At 43.4% G+C, this 24312-nt stretch overlaps 2 protein-coding genes across 2 annotated transcripts in view; both read left to right on the forward strand.

Moving 5' to 3' along the window:
- LOC140291231 (uncharacterized) overlaps positions 1 to 12815 on the forward strand; it is a 35678-nt gene extending 22863 nt beyond the window's left edge. The window contains exons 19-32 of the mRNA XM_072379400.1: positions 158 to 279; positions 357 to 488; positions 978 to 1097; positions 1239 to 1340; positions 2681 to 2794; positions 3305 to 3383; positions 3546 to 3753; positions 3901 to 5737; positions 5831 to 5995; positions 6683 to 6853; positions 7311 to 7484; positions 7935 to 8096; positions 11216 to 11262; positions 11387 to 12815. Of these exons, the coding sequence (XP_072235501.1) occupies positions 158 to 279; positions 357 to 488; positions 978 to 1097; positions 1239 to 1340; positions 2681 to 2794; positions 3305 to 3383; positions 3546 to 3753; positions 3901 to 5737; positions 5831 to 5995; positions 6683 to 6853; positions 7311 to 7484; positions 7935 to 8096; positions 11216 to 11262; positions 11387 to 11967 (4014 nt within the window). The 3' untranslated portion in view covers positions 11968 to 12815. The remainder of the gene's footprint in view (positions 1 to 157; positions 280 to 356; positions 489 to 977; positions 1098 to 1238; positions 1341 to 2680; positions 2795 to 3304; positions 3384 to 3545; positions 3754 to 3900; positions 5738 to 5830; positions 5996 to 6682; positions 6854 to 7310; positions 7485 to 7934; positions 8097 to 11215; positions 11263 to 11386) is intronic.
- A 1486-nt stretch (positions 12816 to 14301) lies between these two features.
- On the forward strand, positions 14302 to 24259 carry f2 (coagulation factor II (thrombin)). The gene is made up of 15 exons (XM_072379197.1): positions 14302 to 14461; positions 17149 to 17229; positions 17392 to 17471; positions 17559 to 17583; positions 18153 to 18218; positions 18291 to 18399; positions 19099 to 19235; positions 19358 to 19651; positions 19740 to 19847; positions 22038 to 22164; positions 22245 to 22412; positions 22666 to 22839; positions 22968 to 23146; positions 23277 to 23347; positions 24021 to 24259. Exons 1-15 carry the CDS (start codon positions 14389 to 14391, stop codon positions 24171 to 24173), a joined length of 1845 nt encoding a protein of 614 aa, XP_072235298.1. The 5' UTR covers positions 14302 to 14388; the 3' UTR covers positions 24174 to 24259.
- Positions 24260 to 24312: the final 53 nt, after the last annotated feature.

Raw genomic sequence — 24312 nt, forward strand, 5'->3', positions numbered from 1 at the left:
TCGTGTTTCTACTCTCAGACTGTGGAACCAGCCTCTAACATCTCTCCCTGAAAGCTGAACATATGTGTCCACTGCATGTTAAAACAAGACATTTCTGATGAGTTTATGACTGAAACACGTCTTTATTATCAGATCCACTGACACATGAATGATCTGTGTTTCCTCTGCAGCTGAAGGCAGGAAGTGTGTGAGCTGCTGTGAATCCAGCAGCATGGATCAGTGTGAGGACACTAAAACCACTCTGTGTGGGGAGCATGAGAGCCGGAGCAAAGCTCAGAGGTGAGACCCCCGTCTCCAACTGTCCACGACTCTTCTCCACGTCAGAGCTCACCTCACCAAACCACCTTTATTCACAGGATCCAAGCTGAACCTGAACCTGAACCTGGACCTGAACCAGGACCAGAACCCAGCTGTGTGTCCTTTAAGAGCGACTGGTCAATGCCTCATCTTATTAACTTTAAATCAGACCAACATCCGTCCTCTCAGAGGTGAGCTGAGTGTAAATGTTGTCACAGAGTAAAATGTAGCAGAGTCGGTCTGAACAGCTTTTATTCCAGCATGTGTTTAATGTGAGCTCAGCTCTGTTTCACATCCATTTCTATGTTCATATGGGTGATTCTCACCAAACTGTCCTAACTTTGGCAAAAACAAATTTAGGTCAATTTTAGGTCGAAATTAAGCAGGGTCTGAATTAACTGGCTCAATTAAAATTAGTGATCAATACACGTTCTTTAATACATTTTCGGAATGTTTTATTGAGTCATTGACCAAATAAATTCATTACCGTAACACATTTTCAATTGATGATAACTGAATATGTATGAAAGGTAGACCTTTTATTTTTTCCATGCATGTTCTATTAATAGTTCAGAATAGTCACATAGTGTAAACATTCAGAAATGTTTTTATTGATACAGTAATTTTAGTTATTATGTTCATTACCGTAACAAAATTGCTTTTTTTTTTTTTATTCACAGGATCCAGCCTGGACCAGGACCTGAAAATGAGCCTGAACCCAGCTGTGTGTCCATGAAGAGCGACAACTCAATGGGTCGTTATGAAGAATTCAAATCAGAGCAACATCCGTCCTCTAAGAGGTGAGCTGAGTGTAAATGTTGTCACAGAGTAAAATGTAGCAGAGTCGGTCTGAACAGCTTTTATTCCAGCATGTGTTTAATGTGAGCTCAGCTCTGTTTCACATCCATTTCTATGTTCATAAATGATTTTGTGTTGTTTAGGAGGAAGCTGGAAAACCCAGGCTCACCTGAACCCAGCTCTGAGTCCCAGAAGACTTCCATGAAACATACTCCGAGGAAAAGGCACCACCCAGATGTTCAGAGGTACACCTTCACTGACACAGATAAAGTTCCCTCAGAAAAAGAAATTAAACGATTTGAAGCTGATTGAAAAAGGCAGAAGTGTCAGCAAAGAAAAGCTGAAGGGTTAAAAACAACAAAAGGATTTAAAGGGAAAAGTCTTGAAATGTTGCTGAGTCATTCTGAGAGTTAAATTAAATGAATGCCAGCCTAATTGGACCTTAAATTGAATTTTAAAAGTGCAGAAGTGAGAGCTGAAGACGATTTCACCACAGAGATGAACAGTTCTCATGAAAAAGGTCAAAGGTTAAATGGATCACCAGAACACTGATGTTAAATGGGAAACAGAGAAGAAAGAAAACTGGTTTAATGCAAAGCAGCTGATCTGAACAATGGACTGGAAGCCTGAAGCTGAAGATGCAAGGAGGTGTCTGCAGGACAGCAGCTGGTCCAGCAGGTGGCACCTTTGGGCTTTGGCTCTAACAGTGTCGGCAGGAACTTCCACTCAGGTGGCAGGTGTTGCTGGATGGAGGAGGACAGACAGATTTATTTAGAATTAAAAAGCTGTACGTCTGAACCCCATCCAGCTGATGGAGGTGCTGTGTTCCAGCTTCAGGAGAGGAACAGTCAGCAGGCTGCTGCTTAGCTGCTTAAAGCTTTGAGAAATTAGTGAGCAACACAACAAAAGTTTGTCCTGAAAGACTGAAATGAAACTTGGTAACAGGCTAACTCTGCTTCTTCCAGAAAACTTGGAAAATCAAGAGTTCCAAAATGATCCCAGATCAAACCTAAATGTGTCCACAGTCTGATTCTTGTTGGGTCGTGGGTCGTTGGTTCATTCATTCTTCTTAAAGTATTGGTGAAATAAAGACAGATAATGCCTTATTTAGAGGCTGCATCCTCTAAGCCCCGTTCACTCCGTTATATGGCCTGCTGCTCCTTTTTATCGCGTCTGACTGTCACTGATTGTTACGACAGGGGAGGTAACATAAAAATGATTTAAAAGGGTTTATTATAAAACTAAGGAAACCAAAATCCAAGGTGAAATTATGACGGGAGGTGAAACTCGAACCAACAAAGAATCAAAACCAAAGAAATCTTTCTTAACATTTAAGGGACGCGTCTAACTGCTGAAGGTAAAACAACCAAAATCCTCTTTAAACTGAACTGACCATCCCAAACCAAACCAAAACTCACAAAGGAGGAGTGTGGTGTGCAGCAGAAGAGTGATGTCATCGCAGTGATGTCATCGCAGTGATTTAATATTTTAAAACCATAAATGTCACATTTTTACTTTTTAATCCAAACTGAATTTTACTGAACATGTAAATTTAAATGAAACAAGTGTTTTTTTCCCCTATCAGCAGCTTTCAGAGACCTGAACCTGAACCTGAACCTGAACCCAGCTGTGTGTCCATGAGGAGCGACAGGTCGATGCCTGATTTTATTAACTTTAAATCAGACCAGCGGTCTCCGAGGTGAGCTGAGAGTAAATGGTGTAACACTGTAAAATGTTCCAGAGTCACTCTGAACAGTTCTTATTGTGAGCTCTTATTCACATCATTTCATGTTCACATGTGAAACTGTCAGAGTGGAAAGAATGGATGTTAAAACAGGTGAAATATTAAGAATGATATTTATTATAGAGGAGCTGGTTCTAAAATAAATCTTCTGAACAATGTGGGCTGCTTTTTAGAAGGATCTGAAATGATTTCATGCTCTTCACCAAACAAACATCTTCTTCTGTCTGTGTCCCTTCCTCCTCAAACTGCTTCATCTGACATCAGCTTCCTCCCACTGTTAGAGACACACTGAGCTCTTATCTTCTGGGACACAGATGCTGCTGATGTGCAGCTTCAGAGTTAATCAGCTGCTTTATGGCTGCGTTCACTGTTCACATCCACACATCCCTTCATGGACCTTTACCTTGTGTTTGTCTCTGTGTGGACAGACACAATGTGAGCTCATTCTTCATCATTCCTCCACAGAGTGGACCAGCAGAGCTCAGAGGTTCCCAGTGGTCAGTCTGCCCAGCAGCATCAGACACAGCTGGACTCCATATTTATGGTCTGTACATGTACAACAGCTACTTTTCCATCTATTGTGTTCACAGTCATCTCCAGGCTGCACTTTGCAGACCAGCGGATTGTCAGTGTGTCCAACATGGATCTGATGTTTGGCTCCATGATTTCAGCCTGATTGGCTCATTCATATAGTGTTCTGTTCCAGCTGCTGGAGGACAACATGCTCACTTTTGTGAAGGAGGAGCTGAAGAAGATCCAGAAGGTCCTGAGTCCAGATTACCCAGAATGCTTAGAGAGTCAGAGGGAGGGTGAGGATGAAGAGCAGAGGAGCAGCAGAGAGGCATTAGTGAAGATCACAGTTCACTTCCTGAGGAGAATGAAGCAGGAGGAGCTGGCTGAGCGTCTGCAGAGCAGTAAGAGGATTTCTCTAAAGATTTAACCTGCTGGATAAATGACACATTTACTGATGTCTCAGCTCACAGAACAACACATGTTCAAATACTCATTCTTTACAGGGTGGAAATGTCCGTTTACTGATGTTATTTCTTGTCTTCATTCAGAACTTTGTGGACGTAAAGTTAAATCTGCTCTGAAGGAGAGGTTCCAGTGTGTGTTTGAGGGGATTCCTAAAGCAGGAAACCCAACCCTTCTGAATCAGATCTACACAGAGCTCTACATCACAGAGGGGGGGACTGGAGAGGTCAATGATGAACATGAGGTCAGACAGATTGAAGCAGCATCCAGGAAAGCAGGCAGAGCAGAAACATCCATCAGACAAGAAGACATCTTTAAACTCCCACCTGGAAGAGAGGAACCAATCAGAGCAGTGATGACAAAGGGAGTGGCTGGCATTGGGAAAACAGTCTTAACTCAGAAGTTCACTCTGGACTGGGCTGAAGGCAAAGCCAACCAGGACATCCAGTTCCTGTTTCCATTCACTTTCAGAGAGCTGAATGTGCTGAAAGAGAAAAAGTTCAGCTTGGTGGAACTTGTTCATCACTTCTTTACTGAAACCAAAGCAGCAGGAATCTGCAGGTTTGAACAGTTCCAGGTTGTGTTCATCTTTGACGGTCTGGATGAGTGTCGACTTCCTCTGGACTTCCACAGCAAGGAGCCCCTGACTGATGCTACAGAGTCCACCTCAGTGGATGTGCTGCTGACAAACCTCATCAGGGGGAACCTGCTTCCCTCGGCTCGCCTCTGGATAACCACACGGCCTGCAGCAGCCAATCAGATCCCTCCTGGCTGTGTTGACATGGTGACAGAGGTCAGAGGGTTCACTGACCCACAGAAGGAGGAGTACTTCAGGAAGAGATTCAGAGACAAGAAGCAGGCCAGCAGCATCATCTCCCACATCCAGACATCACGAAGCCTCCACATCATGTGCCACATCCCAGTCTTCTGCTGGATCACTGCTACAGTTCTGGAGGATGTGTTGGAAACCAGAGAGGGAGGAGAGCTGCCCAAGACCCTGACTGAGATGTACATCCACTTCCTGGTGATTCAGGCCAAAGTGAAGAAGGTCAAGTATGATGGAGGAGCTGAGACAGATCCACACTGGAGTCCAGAGAGCAGGAAGATGATTGAGTCTCTGGGAAAACTGGCTTTTGAGCAGCTGCAGAAAGGAAACCTGATCTTCTATGAATCAGACCTGACAGAGAGTGGCATCGATATCTCAGCAGCCTCAGTGTACTCAGGAGTGTTCACACAGATCTTTAAAGAGGAGAGAGGGCTGTACCAGGAGAAGGTGTTCTGCTTCATCCATCTGAGTGTTCAGGAGTTTCTGGCTGCTCTTCATGTCCATCTGACCTTCATCAAGTCTGGAGTTAATCTGATGGAAGAACAACAAAATAGGTTTAAATCATTCAAAGACAAAAAGAAACTAAAATATCTCCATCAGAGTTCTGTGGACAAGGCCTTACAGAGTCCAAATGGACACCTGGACCTGTTCCTCCGCTTCCTCCTGGGTCTTTCCCTGCAGACCAATCAGAGTCTCCTACGAGGCCTGCTGACACAGACAGGAAGTAGCTCACAGGCAGGAAGTAGCTCACAGACAGGAAGTAGCTCACAAACAGGAAGTAGCTCACAGACCAATCAGCAAACAGTCGATTACATCAAGAAGAAGATCAGTGAGAATCTGTCTGCAGAGAGAAGCATCAATCTGTTCCACTGTCTGAATGAACTGAATGATCGTTCTCTGGTGGAGGAGATCCAACGGGCCCTGAGTTCAGGAAGTCTCTCCACACGTTATCTGTCTCCTGCTCAGTGGTCAGCTCTGGCCTTCATCTTACTGTCATCGGGAGAACATCTGGATGTGTTTGACCTGAAGAAATACTCTGCTTCAGAGGAGGATTTTCTGAGGCTGCTGCCAGTGGTCAAAGCCTCCAACAAAGCTGTGTAAGTGCAGAGATAGAGGGATGTGTATGAATATACTGCTGCTGGTTTTATAGGAGAGAAAGTCACAGATTTATCTCATTATTCCCTCCTCAGACTGAGCGGCTGTATCCTCTCAGATGAAGGATGTGCAGCTCTGTCCTCAGCTCTCAGCTCCCCGTCCTCCAGCCTGACAGAACTGGACCTGAGGATCTACGACTCAGGAGTGAAGCAGCTGTCTGATGGACTGCAGAGTCCACACTGTAACCTGGAAGCTCTCAGGTCAGGTTTCTCTGCTGGTTCAGCTTCATACAGTCTCTGTGATGCAAGAACCTGAAAACATCTTCAGATCTTTTTTAAAAGCCACAAAGTAAAATGCTTCCAGATCTGTGTCACTTTCCTCTGACCGAGTGTGCACAGCACAGCACACACATGAACTGTGGCTGGAACATTTACTTATAGTCTGGTAGAGTTACAGGAAATATTCAGAATATTTGTTGTAGCGTGTCATTTCCATTTCCAGGCAAAGATGAGAGGCTGAACAGCTCCTGCTCCTCTGCTGCATCCAGCAGCTGATCGGTCATGTGATCAGTCATGTGACATTTTAATTTACTCTCTGCATGTGTTTTTCTTCCATTTTAAAGCATGAAACTACAGATTAATCTGTATATTTGTGGATCAGCCTTTATGAATCACAGATAAAGTGTTTCTGTGTACAGTGAGATATTTGTGGCCGATGGGAGACATTTTCATCATCTCTGCTGTGGATTAGTAATTAAAGTCCATTAAAACATCACTATAAAATACCAAGAATGAAAGCAGGGTGTATATCACCAGATTCAGAGACTCCTAACTAGAAGTTACAGAGATGTTGTGGCTGCAGAGTAGCTTCATATCATTATCGTCCCTTATTTGACTGTTTTCATTAAATGTGACTAAATTTAGGACTATTTAACATCTTCTCCTCAGGCTGAGCGTCTCAAACCTCTCAGATGAAGGATGTGCAGCTCTGTCCTCAGCTCTCAGCTCCCAGTCCTCCAGACTGACAGAACTGGGCCTGAGTAACAACGACCTGCAGGATTCAGGAGTGAAGCTGCTGTCTGGGCTGCAGAGTCCAAACTGTGGACTGGAAACTCTCAGGTGAGGCTGTGTTCATGCTGCAGCAGAGTGGGATGAGTTCATGTCGTCACAGTCGATGTTACAAAAGAAGAAGTTAAAATGTGTCAGTGAATGAAATGAAAAAGACTTTATTTATCCCAAAAGGAAACGATATCAGAGGGTGAAATCTTCAGCACAGAGTGAGAATAATTCTCCAAACACATGATAAAACAGATGAAAGTGTTAACAGCACTGATAGAAAGTCTGAGTTGTAGCTGTCACTGCTTTCCATCTTCTTCTTGTTTAGGGACACCAAAGTATTTAAATTCAGTTCCTTGTTCCATGAAAACGAAGCTCAGGATTTACTGAGCTTGCACGGAAATGTTCATAGGCTTATAAAGCTGCTGTTCCCTATAAGCTGCCTTTCGGTCCACATTCAGCATTAGAGGTGATTAATTCTGATGGCAGCGGTTCTTTTTCTCTGTAATTGTCTCTTCAGGCTGAGCGTCTGTAACCTCTCAGGTGAAGGATGTGCAGCTCTGTCCTCAGCTCTCAGCTCCCCGTCCTCCAGGCTGACAGAACTGGACCTGAGTAACAACAACCTGCAGGATTCAGGAGTGAAGCAGGTGTCTGCTGGACTGAAGAATCCAAACTGCAGACTGGAAGCACTCAGGTCAGGATTGATTCCCGTCTCTCGTCAGGTTTCCAACCGGCTGTAAGACGACGGAAAACCTGTCAAGAGGATCTTTTTGTTGTCTTTTGTCAAATCATACTCATGACCTGTTGGAGCTGAAAGCCAACAGACACATTCAGAGCAGCCAGTTGAAGGGGTTCTCTGTGGGTTTTATGGATTAGGGAGCTCCCTCGTGGGATTTTTCTTTGGTTTCATTTGCACCACAGCTAGGATGCTGTAATAATCTAACAGCCAGCCAAAGTTGGTAGATGAGTCAAAATCCGTAATTCACACCCAGCTTGACTCTCGCTCCATTCCTCAGTGTCATTGTTTCAGTCTTTAGAGGCTGATCTGCAGAACTGTCACTTATAATGGCAACATATACCCATGCTGAGCATGGACTGCATAGTGTGTACCATCTGCCATGAGTGTTGTTCTGTGTGTCTGCAGCCTGTCAGGATGTCTGATCACAGAGGAAGGCTGTGCTTCTCTGGCTGAAGCTGTGACCTCCAACCCCTCCCATCTGAGAGAGCTGGACCTGAGCTACAACCATCCAGGAGCCTCAGGAGTGAAGCTGCTGAGGGCCGCACTGAAGGATCCACACAAACTCAGGTAAAACTCCCTAAAATCTGCCTTACTGTGGGTGCTTCTCTCATTAAGTAGAATCTGCCGCTTCTTGGTGACCTTGAAGATGTTGCATGTTCCCATCAGCAGCCACAAAGCCCGGATGTTCGTATCTGTTGAGCCTCTTCTGGACAAACTAACTGGGGAGTCTGTTATTCTCAGTGTCCTGATTTAGCTCGAGACTCCCCGACACAGCTGCTAGTTCTCAGACTTCTTATCACTTCCCAAAACAACTTTGCACACGTGGTAAATATCAGACACCTCAAAACCAATCAAAACACTTCTAGCGCCATCAGTTCCACCCACTTCCTGTCCCGCGTTAGAACCTCTTCCTGCGGAGCTGTGCGTTCAGAGATCACCAGAGAAAAAGGTTTGCTCTTGGATAAAATAACGCCAGAAAGCTCCCGCTTGAGCTCTGGATAGAGTCAGCCGTAAATACTGCTGCTGAGCGGTGGCCGGTTAAAAGTTACCGAAGTGAGTTTAATCCACTTTAGAGTCTTACGGTTAGCCTCCGTGTGCTAATGCTAGCTGAAGCGTCACGTGGCTGCGGCGTGGCAGTGGCTGGGATCCAAAGCATAGAGTTTTGCTCTGCTCTCGCTCAGAGAAGCAACAATCTTGTGGTTATCCATCACGCTGTGTGCCTGAGCTCAATCCATCCAGAGATCGGTGAGCATGATGATTATGCGCCACAAAGAGTTTTTTTCTGTATTTTTGCACTTTTATTCTCAGGTAATATGTACAGTTCTGAGACATTTCATGCATTGCTGCTTTGAACATAGTTTCAGGAAGTTTTTCAAGAGCTTAAATGTGTTAAATAGCTTGTGATGGGACTTCATATCCAAGCTGCCCTGTTAAAAGGTTTTGAAAGGAATATTTCTTTATTGTTACATATTTCAGTTCTAAACTGAAGAAGAAAATGAGATTCATACAAGTCTCTGAACCGGTCTATCAACAGGTCAGTGGCCGTATTCACAAAGGATCTTCAGCCTAAAAGTAGCTCCTAACTGTAGGAGAGCTTAAAGTCCTCCAGAGGACTCCTAACTCAGTAAGACCTGTTCACAAAGAGTCGGAAAATGGCTGCAGCGACACCAAATGTTCTGGAGACGATGGCTTTGGTGCAGATCCTCCTCCAACAAATTAAATATCAGCTTCATTCACAACCTTTCGTGCCGCTGTAGCCTTTACTAATTGTATGTTTAATAGAACAGAAAATACTTTATTCATCCCCCAGTGGGGGAAATTCAAATGAGTCAAGCAGCTCATGCAAATGCATGTCCCAAATAAATGCGAGCAATGTTAAAAAGGACATAGCTGCAGCTGCGGCGGCTCTCTTAAGGCCTGCAGTCTGGAGCCTGCGCTGTGATTGCAGGGCATAACATCGCTTCTCGCAGTCCTCAGTACAGCGACGCACTGCTGGGAGCGTGCTGAGGCATATTCCTTCCCACGCTTCTCTTTACTTTTTACTGCTCTTCCCCCAGAGCCAAAGTTCCCCTTAATAATCCCTCTCCTCTGCAGCACAAACTGGGCCAGCAGTAGCAGCTGGTCCTGGGACCAGTTGGACTTTCGCCTGCGTTTGGCGATGTCTTCGCCTGTTTCACTCATCATGAAGGAGGACTTGAACGGCTGATATTTAAAGGCTTTAAATGCTGGAAATCTGCTCACTGGATAATGGATCATTTGCATGGTGCAAACGCTGATTTAATGCAGTGGACGTATTTGTGTTGTTTGCTTTCTCTTTCTCTCTTTAACGCGCAGAACGTCATCATCGTGTTCTGCTAGCTGCTCTGTCCACAACTGTTTGATAGGAGCTCATCGTAGCCTCGGCTGGTTCCTCCTTTTCCTTCATTTAGGGCTCGTTTGTGGGATGTTGTGGAAGAGTTTCGCTGAGAGTCGCCGTACTCCACAGCAGCGGTGCGTCGCTCTCAGTGAACTCTGAGGGATTTATCCTCAGTGTGAGGAGGTCTCAGCAGCTTTTTGAATGACTTTGAAGGAAAAACTCCTCCGTAAAATGTTTTAGCGCGAGTTCGGAGCACTCCTAGCGCTGAGATAAAGAGCTTTGTGAATACGCCACAGGTTCTTTTCTCCCCCACCTTCTTTGATGGTTTATGGTGAAGTGGTTCAGATGTGGGTTTGATGGCGAGCCTCCCACCTGGATCGAGTGGAAAGAGACTGCGGTTTCTTCTGTGATCATTGGATGAAGTTTTCTGTGAGCTACAGTGCGGTTGGCCGGTATCAGCAACACCTTCATTCTCACAGTCTCACCTTATTTCTGACAACTGTAGACCTTTACTGGCTTTGCCAAGTTCCTTTGGACTCATTTTCTTCTCATTTCTTTGGGACTGTGTCTGGGTGCAAAGGAAATCCTCTTTTTCACAGAAAGTCGCCGTGACAGAGACCGTGAATCCCATCCAGTCTGAATCCTGTCAAATCCTGATGGCACACTGTGAAAATATGTCTGAGAGAAAAATTGGCCCAAAAACTGTATTATTGGAAACTACCTCTGGCATCATGGTGTATGATGCCAGGAGATGTTATTCTGCCGTAACCGTTTCTTCTCCTTTTCTATCCTCCTCTTTTCTATAAAGCCGGCATCAATTCAAAGACGTCCCGTTGCGTCAGTGAGTCGTTTAAACTCTCCACAGTGCTCCTGTAGTCCAGCCTATGCTCCATCCAGCCTTCCTCTGTTTCACCAGGACAGTTCTGGGCTTACAAATGTGCTCCATCTGATAGAGGTCCCAAACCTTCTGGATCCATCTGTTATATGAAGGGGGGGCTGGTTTCAACCATCTAACAGTTGCACACTTCAGTGCTGCTGTAAGTAATATATTTAAAAGATGTTTCTCTGCCCCCCCCATTCAATCCTTTAGGCATCACTCCTAATAGAGCCACAGCAGGATCCCGAGGTATATCCTGCTGGAAAAGCTCTTTAAGAGCATCAAAGACCTCTCCCCAGAGTGTCTTTAGTTTGGGACAGAACCAGAATAAATGGCTCTGATTGGCAGGATGTGCTCCACAACTCCTCCAGCATAAGCTGGAATGTGACTGGCTCATTCTAGATACTAGTTGTGGAGTCCTGAAAACTCTAGCAGTTCTTTTCCTCCTTTCAGGGTGGAGCCTGCTGGAGAACGATGGCTGACACCAGGTCTGAGGAAGTGTAAGTGTGTTCTTCATCTGATTCATGACATCCAGCCATCTTCACTGTCACATCCCTCACTGATCAAAGTGAACAGATGATAGATCAATAACTGCAGCTGGATTGTGTTTGTTCTCTCCATCAGATTCCTGTCGACTCACCATCGACACAAACACAGTGAGCAGAGAACTGAAACTGTCTGACGACAACAGGAAGGTGACACAGGTGGAGGAGGTTCAGTCATATCCTGATCATCCAGACAGATTTAATCACTATCAGCTGCTGTGTAGAAATGTTCTGACTGGTCGCTGTTTCTGGGAGGTCGAGTGGAGAGGAACAGTTTATATATCAGTGAGTTACAGAAGAATCAGCAGGAGAGGATACAGAGACTGTTTGTTTGGACGGAACGATCAGTCCTGGAGTCTGATCTGCTCTGATGGAGGTTACTCTGTCTGGCACAATAACAGAGTAACATCCATCTCCTCCTCCTCCTCCTCCTCCTCCTCCTCCTCCTCCTCCTCCTCCTCCTCCTCCTCCTCCTCCTCCTCTGTCTCTAACAGAGCTGCAGTGTATGTGGACCGTCCTGCTGGCACTCTGTCCTTCTACAGAGTCTCCTCTGACACACTGATCCACCTCCACACCTTCAACACCACATTCACTGAAGAAGAACCTCTGCTTCCTGGGTTCTGGTTCTGGTTTCCTGGTTCCTCAGTGTCTCTGTGTTGAGCACAAAGAGTTTCCTCCTGTCAGAGAATCACTGTTGAACAGATAGTTCAGTCTCTACATGTCTGTCTCTTTCACTCAGAAACACCTTTTCAGATTCATGGATTCAGTCACTTTCTGGTTGAAACTCTTCTGAATGATTCCTTGGAAACTTCTTCCTCTTCCAGTCCTTTAAAGATGGAAGCTGCCATTCTTCCAGGATGTTGTTTTTCTGTGTTTCCAGTCAAAGCTTCACACTGAATATCAGTATGTTGTGTTTCTCTGCAGCTGAGACCATTCAGCTGCAGTTAGTTTGCTGCACATGTGACAAACTGTGACATCAGAGAGGAATCACTGAGCCGCAGTCAGCCCAGATGAATTTCCAACCTGCTGACAGATCTTCTCTGGTTCTGCTCCAATGTTTAAACTGACAGAATGATTCAGTTCTATCAGACAGTCGAGTTCTGTTCTGTTCTGCCCCGGGTAACGTACCATAGGCGTGATGACACCAGCAGATTCTGACCAAAGCCTCAGAAAATCCGGTCAAATTGTCAGAAAACTCAAATGTTTGAGTTGCAAAAGCTTTTAAGACATGGATCATATAAAGAAAGCAGCAGTGTTGGTGTTATCTACTCTAAATATTGTTGTCATTATATCTGCTGTCTTCTCTGCTAATTATTCACAATAATAAAGCTGAACTTCAGCCTGAATGCAGCCGTGCTTCCTTAAAGCGTAATGATTCCGTTAATCTGATGTTTCACAGATGTGTTACTGCGCTGTTGTTTGTTGGATTGTTGAAGATTATATCTGACTTATTTACTTCATTAAATGTGTAAATCTTTCAACTCTCCGTTGTTCATGCAGAGGCTTTTATTCTGAAATATCTGAGTCATGCTTTCCTATCAGGATCCATCACAGGCCAGATTTCCTGGGAGCTGAGAAACCGCTGGAAGGTTGCGCACGTGCGATCATCCAGACTCATTTGATTACTTCTTCACTAATGTTATTGGCATATTCAAGAGTTGGCGATATTCTTGGTTTTCCTGCTGTAAACACTGAACACATTAGTTTGTAAGAGGCTCAAAGCAGAATGTTGCAAAGGTGAAAATCTTTCTCACAGCGGTTGAGTTCTGATTGGATTCTATCATCTATCTGCAGCAGTAGTTCTATATTTAACTGTAAGTATTTTAATGAAGGATCCATATAGCCTCAGTGTAATAAACTCAAGCGCATCTTATTTATTTTCCAGCTTTATGAAGAAAGCTTTCCAGTTGGTGTCGGTGCAAGAAGAGGGCAGCATTTCCCCTCTTTCAGCGTTTTAGCATGTTTCTAAAATAAAGCTCAGCTGCTGATTATTGATGTGTGATACACACTGAACATCACAGGCCGTGAGACTTTCACCTCAGTATCTGCAGGTAAATATTTGATCTGTGAGCTGAGCTGAGTCACACAGGCCTGATCAATAGAGCTCGTATGAGCTGCAGCACATCTGTTCAGGCCACAGCAGTCACTCCTGCCTTCGTTCTTATTAATCAGTCACATTTTTATTAAACCTGTGTAGCAAGAGGGGCGTAAAAACGGCGTGAGCCTGACCTCTGACCTGAACAGCGTCTCTTCTGCACACAGATGACGGAGTTCTGCCAACCTCGGATTCAAAAGTCCATCCGGTCGGAGTCATAGATGGATCCAATGATTCTTTTTGATTTCAGTCACATTCGTATTTACTGTCATCACCACATTAACAGCCAATATTTAGCATTTTAATAGCATTTTATATCAAAACAATAAGTTTTCCAGAAGATTAGCCTGAAAATATTGATTTATACAGTCACAATTAAAAGTCAATCAACAAATAAAAACAAGGAATTTATATCTACCTGACTCTATCAAACTCTTAAAGTTCGACATCAAGCCCAAGTTTCGAACAATTATGTGAGATGAAATTTTACATTTATTTCACCTCCATCACCAGCAGCTATTTTACGATCAGTTTGTCATTTTAAGTCCATTTAACTCCAAAATCTTCACTGTCAGCATCTTATGTGTCTAATGTTCTGCTTCTGTCGATGTAAAGTGAAGTTACTCTGAATGTTTGTGGGTTTCGGACCCAAATGGGACATTTTAAAATCCCTTTTAGAAAATACGTGATTCTAAAACACTGGACACCTCTGGGCCAAACATCACAGAGAGTAACGGTATTTGTCCATTTCTTGTGTTAATCTGAGCTCTGAATGGACACTACGTGCACACTGAGTTGTTCATTCAAGGTAAACATGCAGGAAAGTCACATTAAACATGTCCGACTCATCAGCCTGACTCATACTTTGACCCTTCGGTCAATAATCCCCCCGCAGCCAGCAGAGACGGACTCAGAGAGACGGACTCAGAGACACGGACTGGTGGCTGTTAGATTTGGTTCTGAGGTTCTGCTCACAGGTCTGGATCATGGTGGAACCGAGATTTAAGTGTGCTGCGGTTCTGCTGCTGTTTGTCCTGCACAGCTGTGCATCTAACCACGGTACTGAACCCTTCTTTCTTCGTGTTACTGCTTTTTAGGATCGTTGTGTTCGAGAAATCACAAAAGTCCAGATTAAAACTGAATTTTGGAGTTCAGATTCTGAAAGTTATCTGTGATTAGATTAAACTCTTCTTCTCTCACTGTGCGTTTGAGAAATGACCACAATGTTCACCCAGATTTGACTCTTGAACCAGGAAAACTGCATCTATATGGGACACTTCAGAAGAGTTTACCCTCAAAGTCTGTTCTTCGACATTATGACCAGTAACTTTACCGGAAACTTTAACTGTAACTTTAATGGAAACTTTACCGGCAACTTTACCAGAAACTTTGATGGAAACTTTACTGGCAACTTTACCGAAAACTTTACCTGAAACTTTACCAGAAACTTTGATGGAAACTTTACTGGCAACTTTACCGAAAACTTTACCGGTAACTTTGCCGGCAAGTTTAACTGTAACTTTATCGGAAACTTTAACTGTAATTTTAATGGAAACTTTATCGGCAACTTTAACTGTAACTTTACTGGAAACCTTAACTGTAACTTTAACTGTAACTTTGCCTGAAAATTTACCGGCAACTTTACCGAAAACTTTACCGGTAACTTTGCCGGCAACTTTATGGAAAACTTTACCGGCAACTTTAATGGAAACTTTACCGAAAATTTTACCGAAAACTTTAACTGTAACTTTACCGGAAACTTTAACTGTAACTTTAATGGAAACTTTACCGAAAACTTTAACGGAAACTTTACCGGCAACTTTAACTGTTACTTTTACCGGAAACTTTAACTGTAACTTTAATGGAAACTTTACCTGTAACTTTAACGGAAACTTTACCTGTAACTTTAACGGAAACTTTACCGGCAACTTTAACTGTTACTTTACTGGAAACTTTATCGGAAATTTTACCGGAAACTTTACCGGAAACTTTACCGGAAACTTTAACTGTAACTTTAATGGAAACTTTACCTGTAACTTTAACGGAAACTTTACCTGTAACTTTAACGGAAACTTTACCGGCAACTTTAACTGTTACTTTACTGGAAACTTTATCGGAAATTTTACCGGAAACTTTACCGGAAACTTTAACTGTATCTTTAACTGTAACTTTACCGGCAACTTTACTGGAAACTTTACCGGAAACTTTACCGGAAACTTTAACTGTAACTTTAACGGAAACTTTACCTGTAACTTTAACGGAAACTTTACTGGCAACTTTAACTGTTACTTTACTGGAAACTTTACCGGAAACTTTCCCGGAAATTTTACCGGAAACTTTACCGGAAACTTTAACTGTATCTTTAACTGTAACTTCACCTGAAAATTTACCAGAAACTTTAACTGTAACTTTAACGGAAACTTTACCGGTAACTTTACCAGAAACTTTACCAGAAACTTTAACTGTAACTTTAACGGAAACTTTACTGGGAACTTTAACTGTAACTTTGCCTGAAAATTTACCGGCAACTTTACCGAAAACTTTACCGGTAACTTTGCCGGCAACTTTAACTGTAACTTTATCGGAAACTTTAACTGTAACTTCTCCGGTAACTTTATGGAAAACTTTAACGGAAACTTTAATGGAAACTTTACCGGAAAATTTACTGGAAACTTTAACTATAACTTTAACTATAACTTTACCGGCAACTTTACCAGAAACTTTACCGAAAATTTTACCGAAAACTTTAACTGTAACTTTAACGGAAACTTTAACTGTAACTTTAACGGAAACTTTAACTGTAACTTTAACGGAAACTTTACTGGGAACTTTACCGGAAACTTTAATTGTAACTTTACCAAAAACTTTACCGGCAACTTTAACTGTAACTTTACCTGTAACTTTACCGGAAACTTTACCGGTAACTTTAACAGAAACTTTACCGGAAACTTTATCGGAAAATTTACCGAAAACTTTGACTGTAACTTTAATGGAAACTTTACCGGAAACTTTAACTGTAACTTTAACGGAAACTTCACCTGTAACTTTAACGGAAACTTTACCGGCAACTTTAACTGTTACTTTACTGGAAACTTTACCGGAAACTTTACCGGAAATTTTACCGGAAACTTTACCGGAAACTTTAACTGTATCTTTAACTGCAACTTCACCTGAAAATTTACCAGAAACTTTAACTGTAACTTTAACGGAAACTTTACCGGTAACTTTACCAGGAACTTTACCGGCAACTTTAACTGTAACTTTAACGGAAACTTTACTGGGAACTTTACCGGAAACTTTAATTGTAACTTTACCAAAAACTTTACCGGCAACTTTAACTGTAACTTTACCGGCAACTTTAACTGTAACTTTACCGGAAACTTTACCGGTAACTTTAACAGAAACTTTACCGGAAACTTTACCGGTAACTTTAACAGAAACGTTACCCGAAACTTTACCGGTATCTCTGAATACTTGCTTTTGTTGGATTTGGTTTCTTTTGACAGACTTATGAATGCAGGACTGAACTTGTAATGATTTAATTTAAGCAACAAGTCTTTTCACTTATGTAAACCCGACAGGAGTCGTTATGATGTGAATCAGGTTTAAAAAAGACTCCTGAAATAAATCCTGACTTGATTTGTAATGTCTCTATTTTTATAGTATTTGTGACATAGTTTGGAATGAAGTGGAAGCTGAGTGTGGTGCTGGTGAGATGTTTGAAACGTTTTTCCTTCTTTGTGTAGTTTTCCTCAGCAGCCAGCTGGCATCACAGGTTCTGGTTCGAGGCCGACGAGCCAATCAAATGTTTGAAGAGATGAAACCAGGTGAGTTGCACCTGTTGTTGATAAGCAACAAATGCTGGTCTGCAGTACGTTTCTAAGGGAGAAGAACTAAACATTCAGAAGAATGAAGAAGAAATAAACCAAGATTGTGACGTATCATTAGTTTTTACTGAAATAATCTATCTGCGTGTCATTTGGTGTCAGGGAACTTGGAAAGGGAGTGCATCGAGGAAATCTGTGACCACGAAGAAGCCAGAGAGGTGTTCGAGCAGAAGGACAAAACGGTATGATTTCACCACACACTGCTTCCGTCGCCTCTAACTGTGCAGAGATCCTTTTAAACTAATCACAAAAACAAACTGTCCTTTCAGGAGACGTTCTGGGCCAAGTACCTGGGTAAGTAACTCGAGGTTAGTCAAGGTTAACTGTGATGGAGGAAGGATGTTTCCCATTTCACTCTATGAGCTTTATTTCTGAACACCAACAGACCTAATGTGTATTCAATGGTTTAAGCACCTGTGGCTGGAAGGATGAAACGGGGTACAGTCCAAACATTTAACTGGTCATGAAAATATACGCATGCTGTCTCTTCTTTATTAGCTACATGTGTGCAGAAGGTAATCTCACATCTTGCTATGCTGAAGAAACTTGGCGACAGTCTGTTTTGATGGATAAAAAAGGACAGAGTTTTTATTAAACTTAGCACCTTGTTAGTGTCGTTTGGTTTAAAGTTTTTAACCCAGTTTGGATCAATGATTCGTTTGGTTGAGGCAGCTTGGGTTTTAGGTGTCTCTCTGGAAGTCAGACTAACTCATTGTTGTATTTTGTGAAATCTCGTTGAGATTACATCACAAATGTTATTTGTGCAGTGGAGTTTATTCAACTGCAAACTGCACTGCAAACACGATCAAAGTCCAGAGCAGCTCAGTGCACAAACATGTAACCCCCGTGTCTCTGTCCTCCAGACTGCCAAGGAACTCAGACGATAAGAACAACAAAGAGCATCAGCGTTGTTAGAGACTGTATAGAAGGTAAACACAAACCTCATGTGAAAACATTAATGTGGTCACATCTGTGTTAACGCTGACTGTGTGGGTTCCCAGGTCACTGTATCTCGGGTAGTGGAGTCAGCTATGAGGGCAACATCAACATCACACAGTCAGGCAGAATCTGTCAACACTGGAAGGGCAGATTCCCACATCCCATCCACAGGTAACGCATCAAATAACCCGAGAGTTCACTTAGTCACTGTCAAAAGTGACAACTAACTTACCTGGAAGTCTTTACAACAAGGTAACTTAGCATCAAATGAAGTAATCAAACAAACTAGCTCAGTTACAACTAAGAGAGAATAAAGTTATCAGTGTACTCACTGCTTATTAAACAGGGAAGTGAGCTAACCTTAAATACTGAAACAGGTTCAAGAAATTTCACAAACAAAGGACCAGCTAGCCACATTTGAACAATTGATTTAACTAAATAATAAACTACATATCTGACTGATTAAATACACCTAACCAACTGATAGGGACATATGGCCGTTAAACTATTTAACTAATGAGCCACTACTCATAAAAATGAATAAATAACAGTTGATGAAACTAACCAATAAATCAGCCAACTAACTATCAAACTAGTTCACTGACCATGACATCATTATAATTTGGGGAACTAACTAACTAATAAGACAAATGCACTCTGTGAAAGGAAGAATAACACTGGATAATAGCTTGTGAAAGAGGTAGAAACTGGTCACCTAGCCTTCACAGGGCTTAACTTAGTTAATTTATGAATAGATATAACAAACGACCAACTCCCTGCCACCTGTAAGGTAGCTTATAGACCTGTTCTCTGAGCTGTTCACGAGTTGTTGTTACCGCTCTGTTTACCGCTCTGTTTACCGCTCTGTAGGGAGTATAATGCTTCAGAACCAAACAGTATCCTGCAGGAGAACTTCTGTAGGAACCCCGATGACCGTCCAGAGGGACCTTGGTGTTTCACCAAAGACCCAACAGTTCAGAAAGAGACCTGCAGAGTACCAAAATGTGGCAAGTGTCTATCAGAAGTGACTTAAAGCTCGGGCCACATTCTGTGTATAACTGCTGGTGACCTGCAGTGAGAACGCTGCGTTGTATTGACCAGTCTGATTTACAGTCGGTTCTTTTTCTAGGCGAGGACTTTGCTCCATCCACTGTGGCCCCAGAACCTGTCAAAACTGAAAAATGTTTGCCAAATTATGGCATAGACTACATTGGAGACCTGAGTGTCAGCATGCAAGGCCACGCCTGTCTGCAGTGGTCATCGCCAGAGACCACAGCCCTCAGCCAAGATAAAGAGTTCATCCCTGAGGTGGAGCTGCAAGGCAACAAGTGCCGAAACCCTGACAATGACCCAGAGGGCCCCTGGTGCTACGTGGATGTATCTGGAAACATAACGATTGACTACTGTGACCTACAGCTGTGTGGTACAATACAAACCAACAAGCCATTAATACATCATTGTACCTGTCCACATGCCTTTCACCTGTCTTACTGTCCACCTGTGTCTCTCAGATGATCCACTGGCTGGTGAAGGAGAGACTAGTGGCATGGAGCGCTCCGTCTTAACTCCAGCCAAGAAGCTGTTCTTCAATCCCACCACTTTTGGACAAGGAGAAAGTGGTGAGTCGGTTCATTGGTTCATCATACCAAACATCAGGGAACCTTACCATGCCCTAACTGGCTGTGTTAGGATTACCCAGCCAACTCTTTAACTAACCAGTAAACAGGTGCATCAAAAACTTGTTTGAATTGTTGAATCGTGACCAAAAGACCAAAAACTTGACATGCTCATTAGCGTTTGTTGGTTGCTTAATGGATTCAGTGACTCGGTTAACAATTGGTGTAATATGTGGTGTAAGTAACTGGTTTACCATCTTCAGTTTCTTGCTTTCTGTCTGACTCGGTAGCTAGCTAGTTAACAGGTTTACAGCCTAGTTGAAAGTGTAGGTAGGTCATTGCGTAGGGCTATTGAATCTGAACCTGTACTGGTCTGTGTTGCAGTGTAGCTGAAGAAGCCTCTAACTGAACACACTGTTGTTTCAACACTTTGTTATGCTCAGAGCCAGCCTTCTTCATCAGTTTGATAAAGATATGTAACATCGTAGTGGAACTGTTGAAGGACCTAAGCTTCTTCTTTACAAGATGAGGTGATGGTTCCCAAACCATTCCACAAAGCGATCGATCAGTTTCCCTGAACTCAGCCTCTGCTCCAGAGACCATCTGGATGGTCAGCTGAGTATTTCTGGAGATGACAGGACTCTGAGTTGTGCTGGAAGCTTGAGGTGTGAAGAGAAACAGTGAGCTTACAGTCTCCTGTGGTGCTGCTGACCACCTACTCAGACACACAATCCTTCAGTCTCACTCACTGTTTGTCACGTAGTCCATAATGCAGGTGGTTGCGGAGGCATCCACCTGGATTTTCTGCAGCTTCTTGCATAGCAGTGCAGTCTGAATTGTATCAAAAGAACTGGAGATATCAAAGAACACGATCCTCACAGTGCTTCCTGCTTTGTCTAGATAAGAGTTGAAGCAGGTAGATGACGGCATCTTCAACACCAACACCAGGATGATAAGAAAACTGTTGTGAGTTATGAAAGGTGTTCACTTACGTATTGGGTGACCAGATTCCAATTCACCAGATGTGGGACGAATGTTTGTGTGGGACAGTGTGGGATGCCAATGCATCGAGGTAGTCTAAAATAAAAAATAAAGCTCTCTATTCTGCCCCTTAGCTTGTAACATTACTATCTTTGCCATCTGGTTGATTCAGCAGCCCAACAGACTGCTTGGAGCACGGAGCTTTCATACTATTTCACAGCTCCTCTCAAGTTGACACACTTGACTGTGTACAATTAAACAGAGTCAATAGTCAGGAGTACTATTGTTCTTTCAATTATTGTGCTTTTTGTGAGTCTCGCATCGTCTGTGTCGTTTCACGTCGGATTCACCTCTGTGTGAAACGGAAAAATGACTCAAACTTTCCCAGACTCACCTTGTTTTGGTTTTACCCAGGAGGAGATAGTTTCCCAGTCTTTGGTGTAGCAGCATTTTCTTTCCTCGGTTGTACGAGTCGTGTTTTCTTCCCTTTCCGACCATGTTTCGCACTGCATGCCGGTGCCGTTCTGACCTGATTTGCATTGTTTTTTGTTTTTCCCTTTTGATTGACGTGAACAAACATCCCGCCCCGCCCCTGATGACAGCCTCACTGCTTTCTCCACACAGCCATTTGATAAATGCCAATCCCAACATTTCAAAACTGGAGTCTGACTGTCAGTAACAATGCGGGACAACGTCGCAATTTGCAGGACGTGTGAAAAGTAATGAAAATGCGTGACTAAGCTGGAGCTAGTAACAGCACAGCCATGATGTAGGTAGTGAATGCAAATGTCCTGCCGTCACTGAGGGCAGACGGATGAGATTTTTGTAGGAACTGGAACAAGGCAGTCTTTCACAGCACTGGAACATCCTCCTGAATCAGGCTAAGGTGGAAGAGGTGCTGTAGCATCCCACATAGGTGTTCTGCACAGGTCTTCAGGATCCTGGGGCTGACAGAATCTGGACCTGCTGCCTTGTTCTGGTTCAGTCTCTCCAGCTGCTTCTTCTGCTGATGTGGGAGGATGTGGGTGACAGGTAGGGTGGGATTCCTCTGTTGCTAGAAACAGGGGAGGAGCTGATCTGAACTGAGTCTAACGCAGAACATTCGGGTTCTGTCTAAACTGATGGATTGACAGGTAACAGGGTTACTCACTGGTTAGTTTACAGTGCTGTTGACCATCTTTCTGACTAGTTTGCTGTCTGGTTGTGTTGCAGACTGCGGGCTGCGTCCACTCTTTGAAAAGGTAGCAAAAAAGGATGCGAAGGAGGATGAGCTGTTGGAATCGTACAGAGAGAAACGCATTGTTGGAGGTGATGACGCCGAGGAGGCCTCAGCACCATGGTAACGTGGTGCACTTTGTAATCGTCTTCTAGCATCAAAATTCGTAAAAGGTACACCAACGACGACTTTCTTGTTTGCAGGCAGGTGATGCTGTATAAACGAAGCCCACAGGAGCTTCTGTGTGGAGCCAGCCTGGTCAGTGATCAGTGGATCCTCACTGCAGCTCACTGCATCCTGTACCCACCCTGGAACAAGAACTTCACCACCAACGACATCCTGGTCCGCCTCGGAAAACACAACCGAGCCAAGTAAAACCACCTGTCCGGTTTCCTCCGGTCAATTCTGAGAGGCTTTACAGCCATATGTTTATGTTTATGCATTTAGCAGACGCTTTTATCCAAAGCGACTTACAGATAGGGTAAGGGGGTCTTGCCTAAGGACCCCTACTGGTGGTACATTTTTCATGCAGGGGATTTGAACTCAGGTCACCCACATGAAAGGTGGCAATCTTACCACTACACTATCCAGCCCCCATATGACGATATTTCCCTTTTCTTCAAGGTTTGAGCGTGGAATTGAGAAGATCGTGGCGATCGACGAAATCATCGTCCATCCCAAATACAACTGGAAGGAAAATCTGAACCGGGACATCGCTCTGCTGCATTTAAGACGGCCGGTCACATTCACCAATGAGATCCACCCGATCTGCCTGCCCAGCAAGGAGGTTGCCAGGACGTAAGATACACTCTGTTTGGTATTTGTCTTTATTTAGCTGCCATCTAATATCTGCTATGCTGGAGAAAAGATGTAAGAGGGGGAATGTCACCAGTCGTACTGGTTCACGGATATGATTTTTCCCACAGTCTGATGTCTAAAGGTTTTAAAGGGCGAGTGACCGGCTGGGGGAACCTAAAGGAAACCTGGAACCCATCCGCGAGAAATTTACCCACAGTCCTCCAGCAAATACACCTACCAATTGTGGACCAGGGCACCTGCCGCAAGTCCACATCAGTGAGGATCACAAACAACATGTTCTGTGCTGGTAATTTTCTTTTTGTGTTCATTAACGAAGAAGATGTTTTAAGCTTCATCCTGAAATATCTCATCATGACTGATTGAACCCCAGTGCAAAGTTTGGTCAAAACGTCAGATTCACCCTTCCTATGTCGCAGGTTTTAAACCAGAGGAAAGCCAACGTGGCGACGCCTGTGAGGGAGACAGCGGAGGACCATTCGTAATGAAGGTGAGATGCATTGTGGTTGGCTTTCCATTGCTATTTTTAATTCATTTTATAACATTTTATAAGTTTGTTTAAGGTGGTTTTTGGTCTCATATCCCAGATATGGTCTCATATCCTGGATATAGTCTCATATCCCTGTTATGGTCTCATATCCCAGATATGGTCTCATATCCAGGTTATGATCTCATATCTCGGTTATGGTCTCATATCCCGGTTATGGTCTCATATCCATCTAGAGGTGCCTCTAAAATAGACTCTGAGGCCTTCAGAACGGGTGTTTATCCTAAGGTCATGTGACAAACTCACCCTATTTAATTAATTGTATGACTTCTGAAGTAAGCGGTAACCCCAGATCTTATTTATGGAGTCTGGCGAATACCACAGCACTTAGTTATCGTCTTTGTTCCTTCAATCTGAACCTGAACTTGGGTTTGGAGCTGTTTGAGCTGTCTGAAACAGCCGCTCAATCAATGAAACATTTGCCTGAGTGATGTGATGAGTTTACCAGTAAATGTTGACATATGGTGATGATAAACTTCTTAAATCAGACATCTCTGGGTTTCTAATGTCTCCATCATCAAGCAAAGCTACTGTTACTTTATTTTTGTGCATGTTGCTGATCATTTTTAGAGATTCATTTGAGTAACGGGTGTCATTCATCTGGTTTCCTGGGCAGTACCCGGCGGAGAACCGCTGGTATCAGATCGGCATCGTGTCTTGGGGCGAAGGCTGCGACCGCGACGGGAAGTACGGCTTCTACACTCACCTGTTCAGGATGGGCAGGTGGATGAGGAAAGTTATCGAGCGGGTGGGAGGAGACGACGATTAAATGCTAACACACACACCAGACAATCATTACTTCCTCCTTGTCAAGCAAGACGATGCTAATAAAGTTTGTCGACATCCTGCCTACCACACCGGCCTCTGGTCTGATTAAAGCCTCAATTCCAAATCCTGTGAAGAAACAG

The sequence above is a fragment of the Leuresthes tenuis genome, unplaced genomic scaffold, assembly GCF_036924035.1.
Source record: "Leuresthes tenuis unplaced genomic scaffold, fLeuTen1.0.hap1 SCAF_1, whole genome shotgun sequence".
NCBI lineage: Eukaryota > Metazoa > Chordata > Actinopteri > Atheriniformes > Atherinopsidae > Leuresthes > Leuresthes tenuis.

Excerpts from the sequence above, each read along its gene's own strand:
- f2 (XM_072379197.1), top strand. The coding sequence starts at position 14,389 with ATGGTGGAACCGAGATTTAAGTGTGCTGCGGTTCTGCTGCTGTTTGTC. Across the intron at positions 17,230-17,391 it reads GTTTGAAGAGATGAAACCAG|GGAACTTGGAAAGGGAGTGC; the intron begins GTGAGTTGCACC and ends ATTTGGTGTCAG. Across the intron at positions 22,165-22,244 it reads GAGGAGGCCTCAGCACCATG|GCAGGTGATGCTGTATAAAC; the intron begins GTAACGTGGTGC and ends TCTTGTTTGCAG.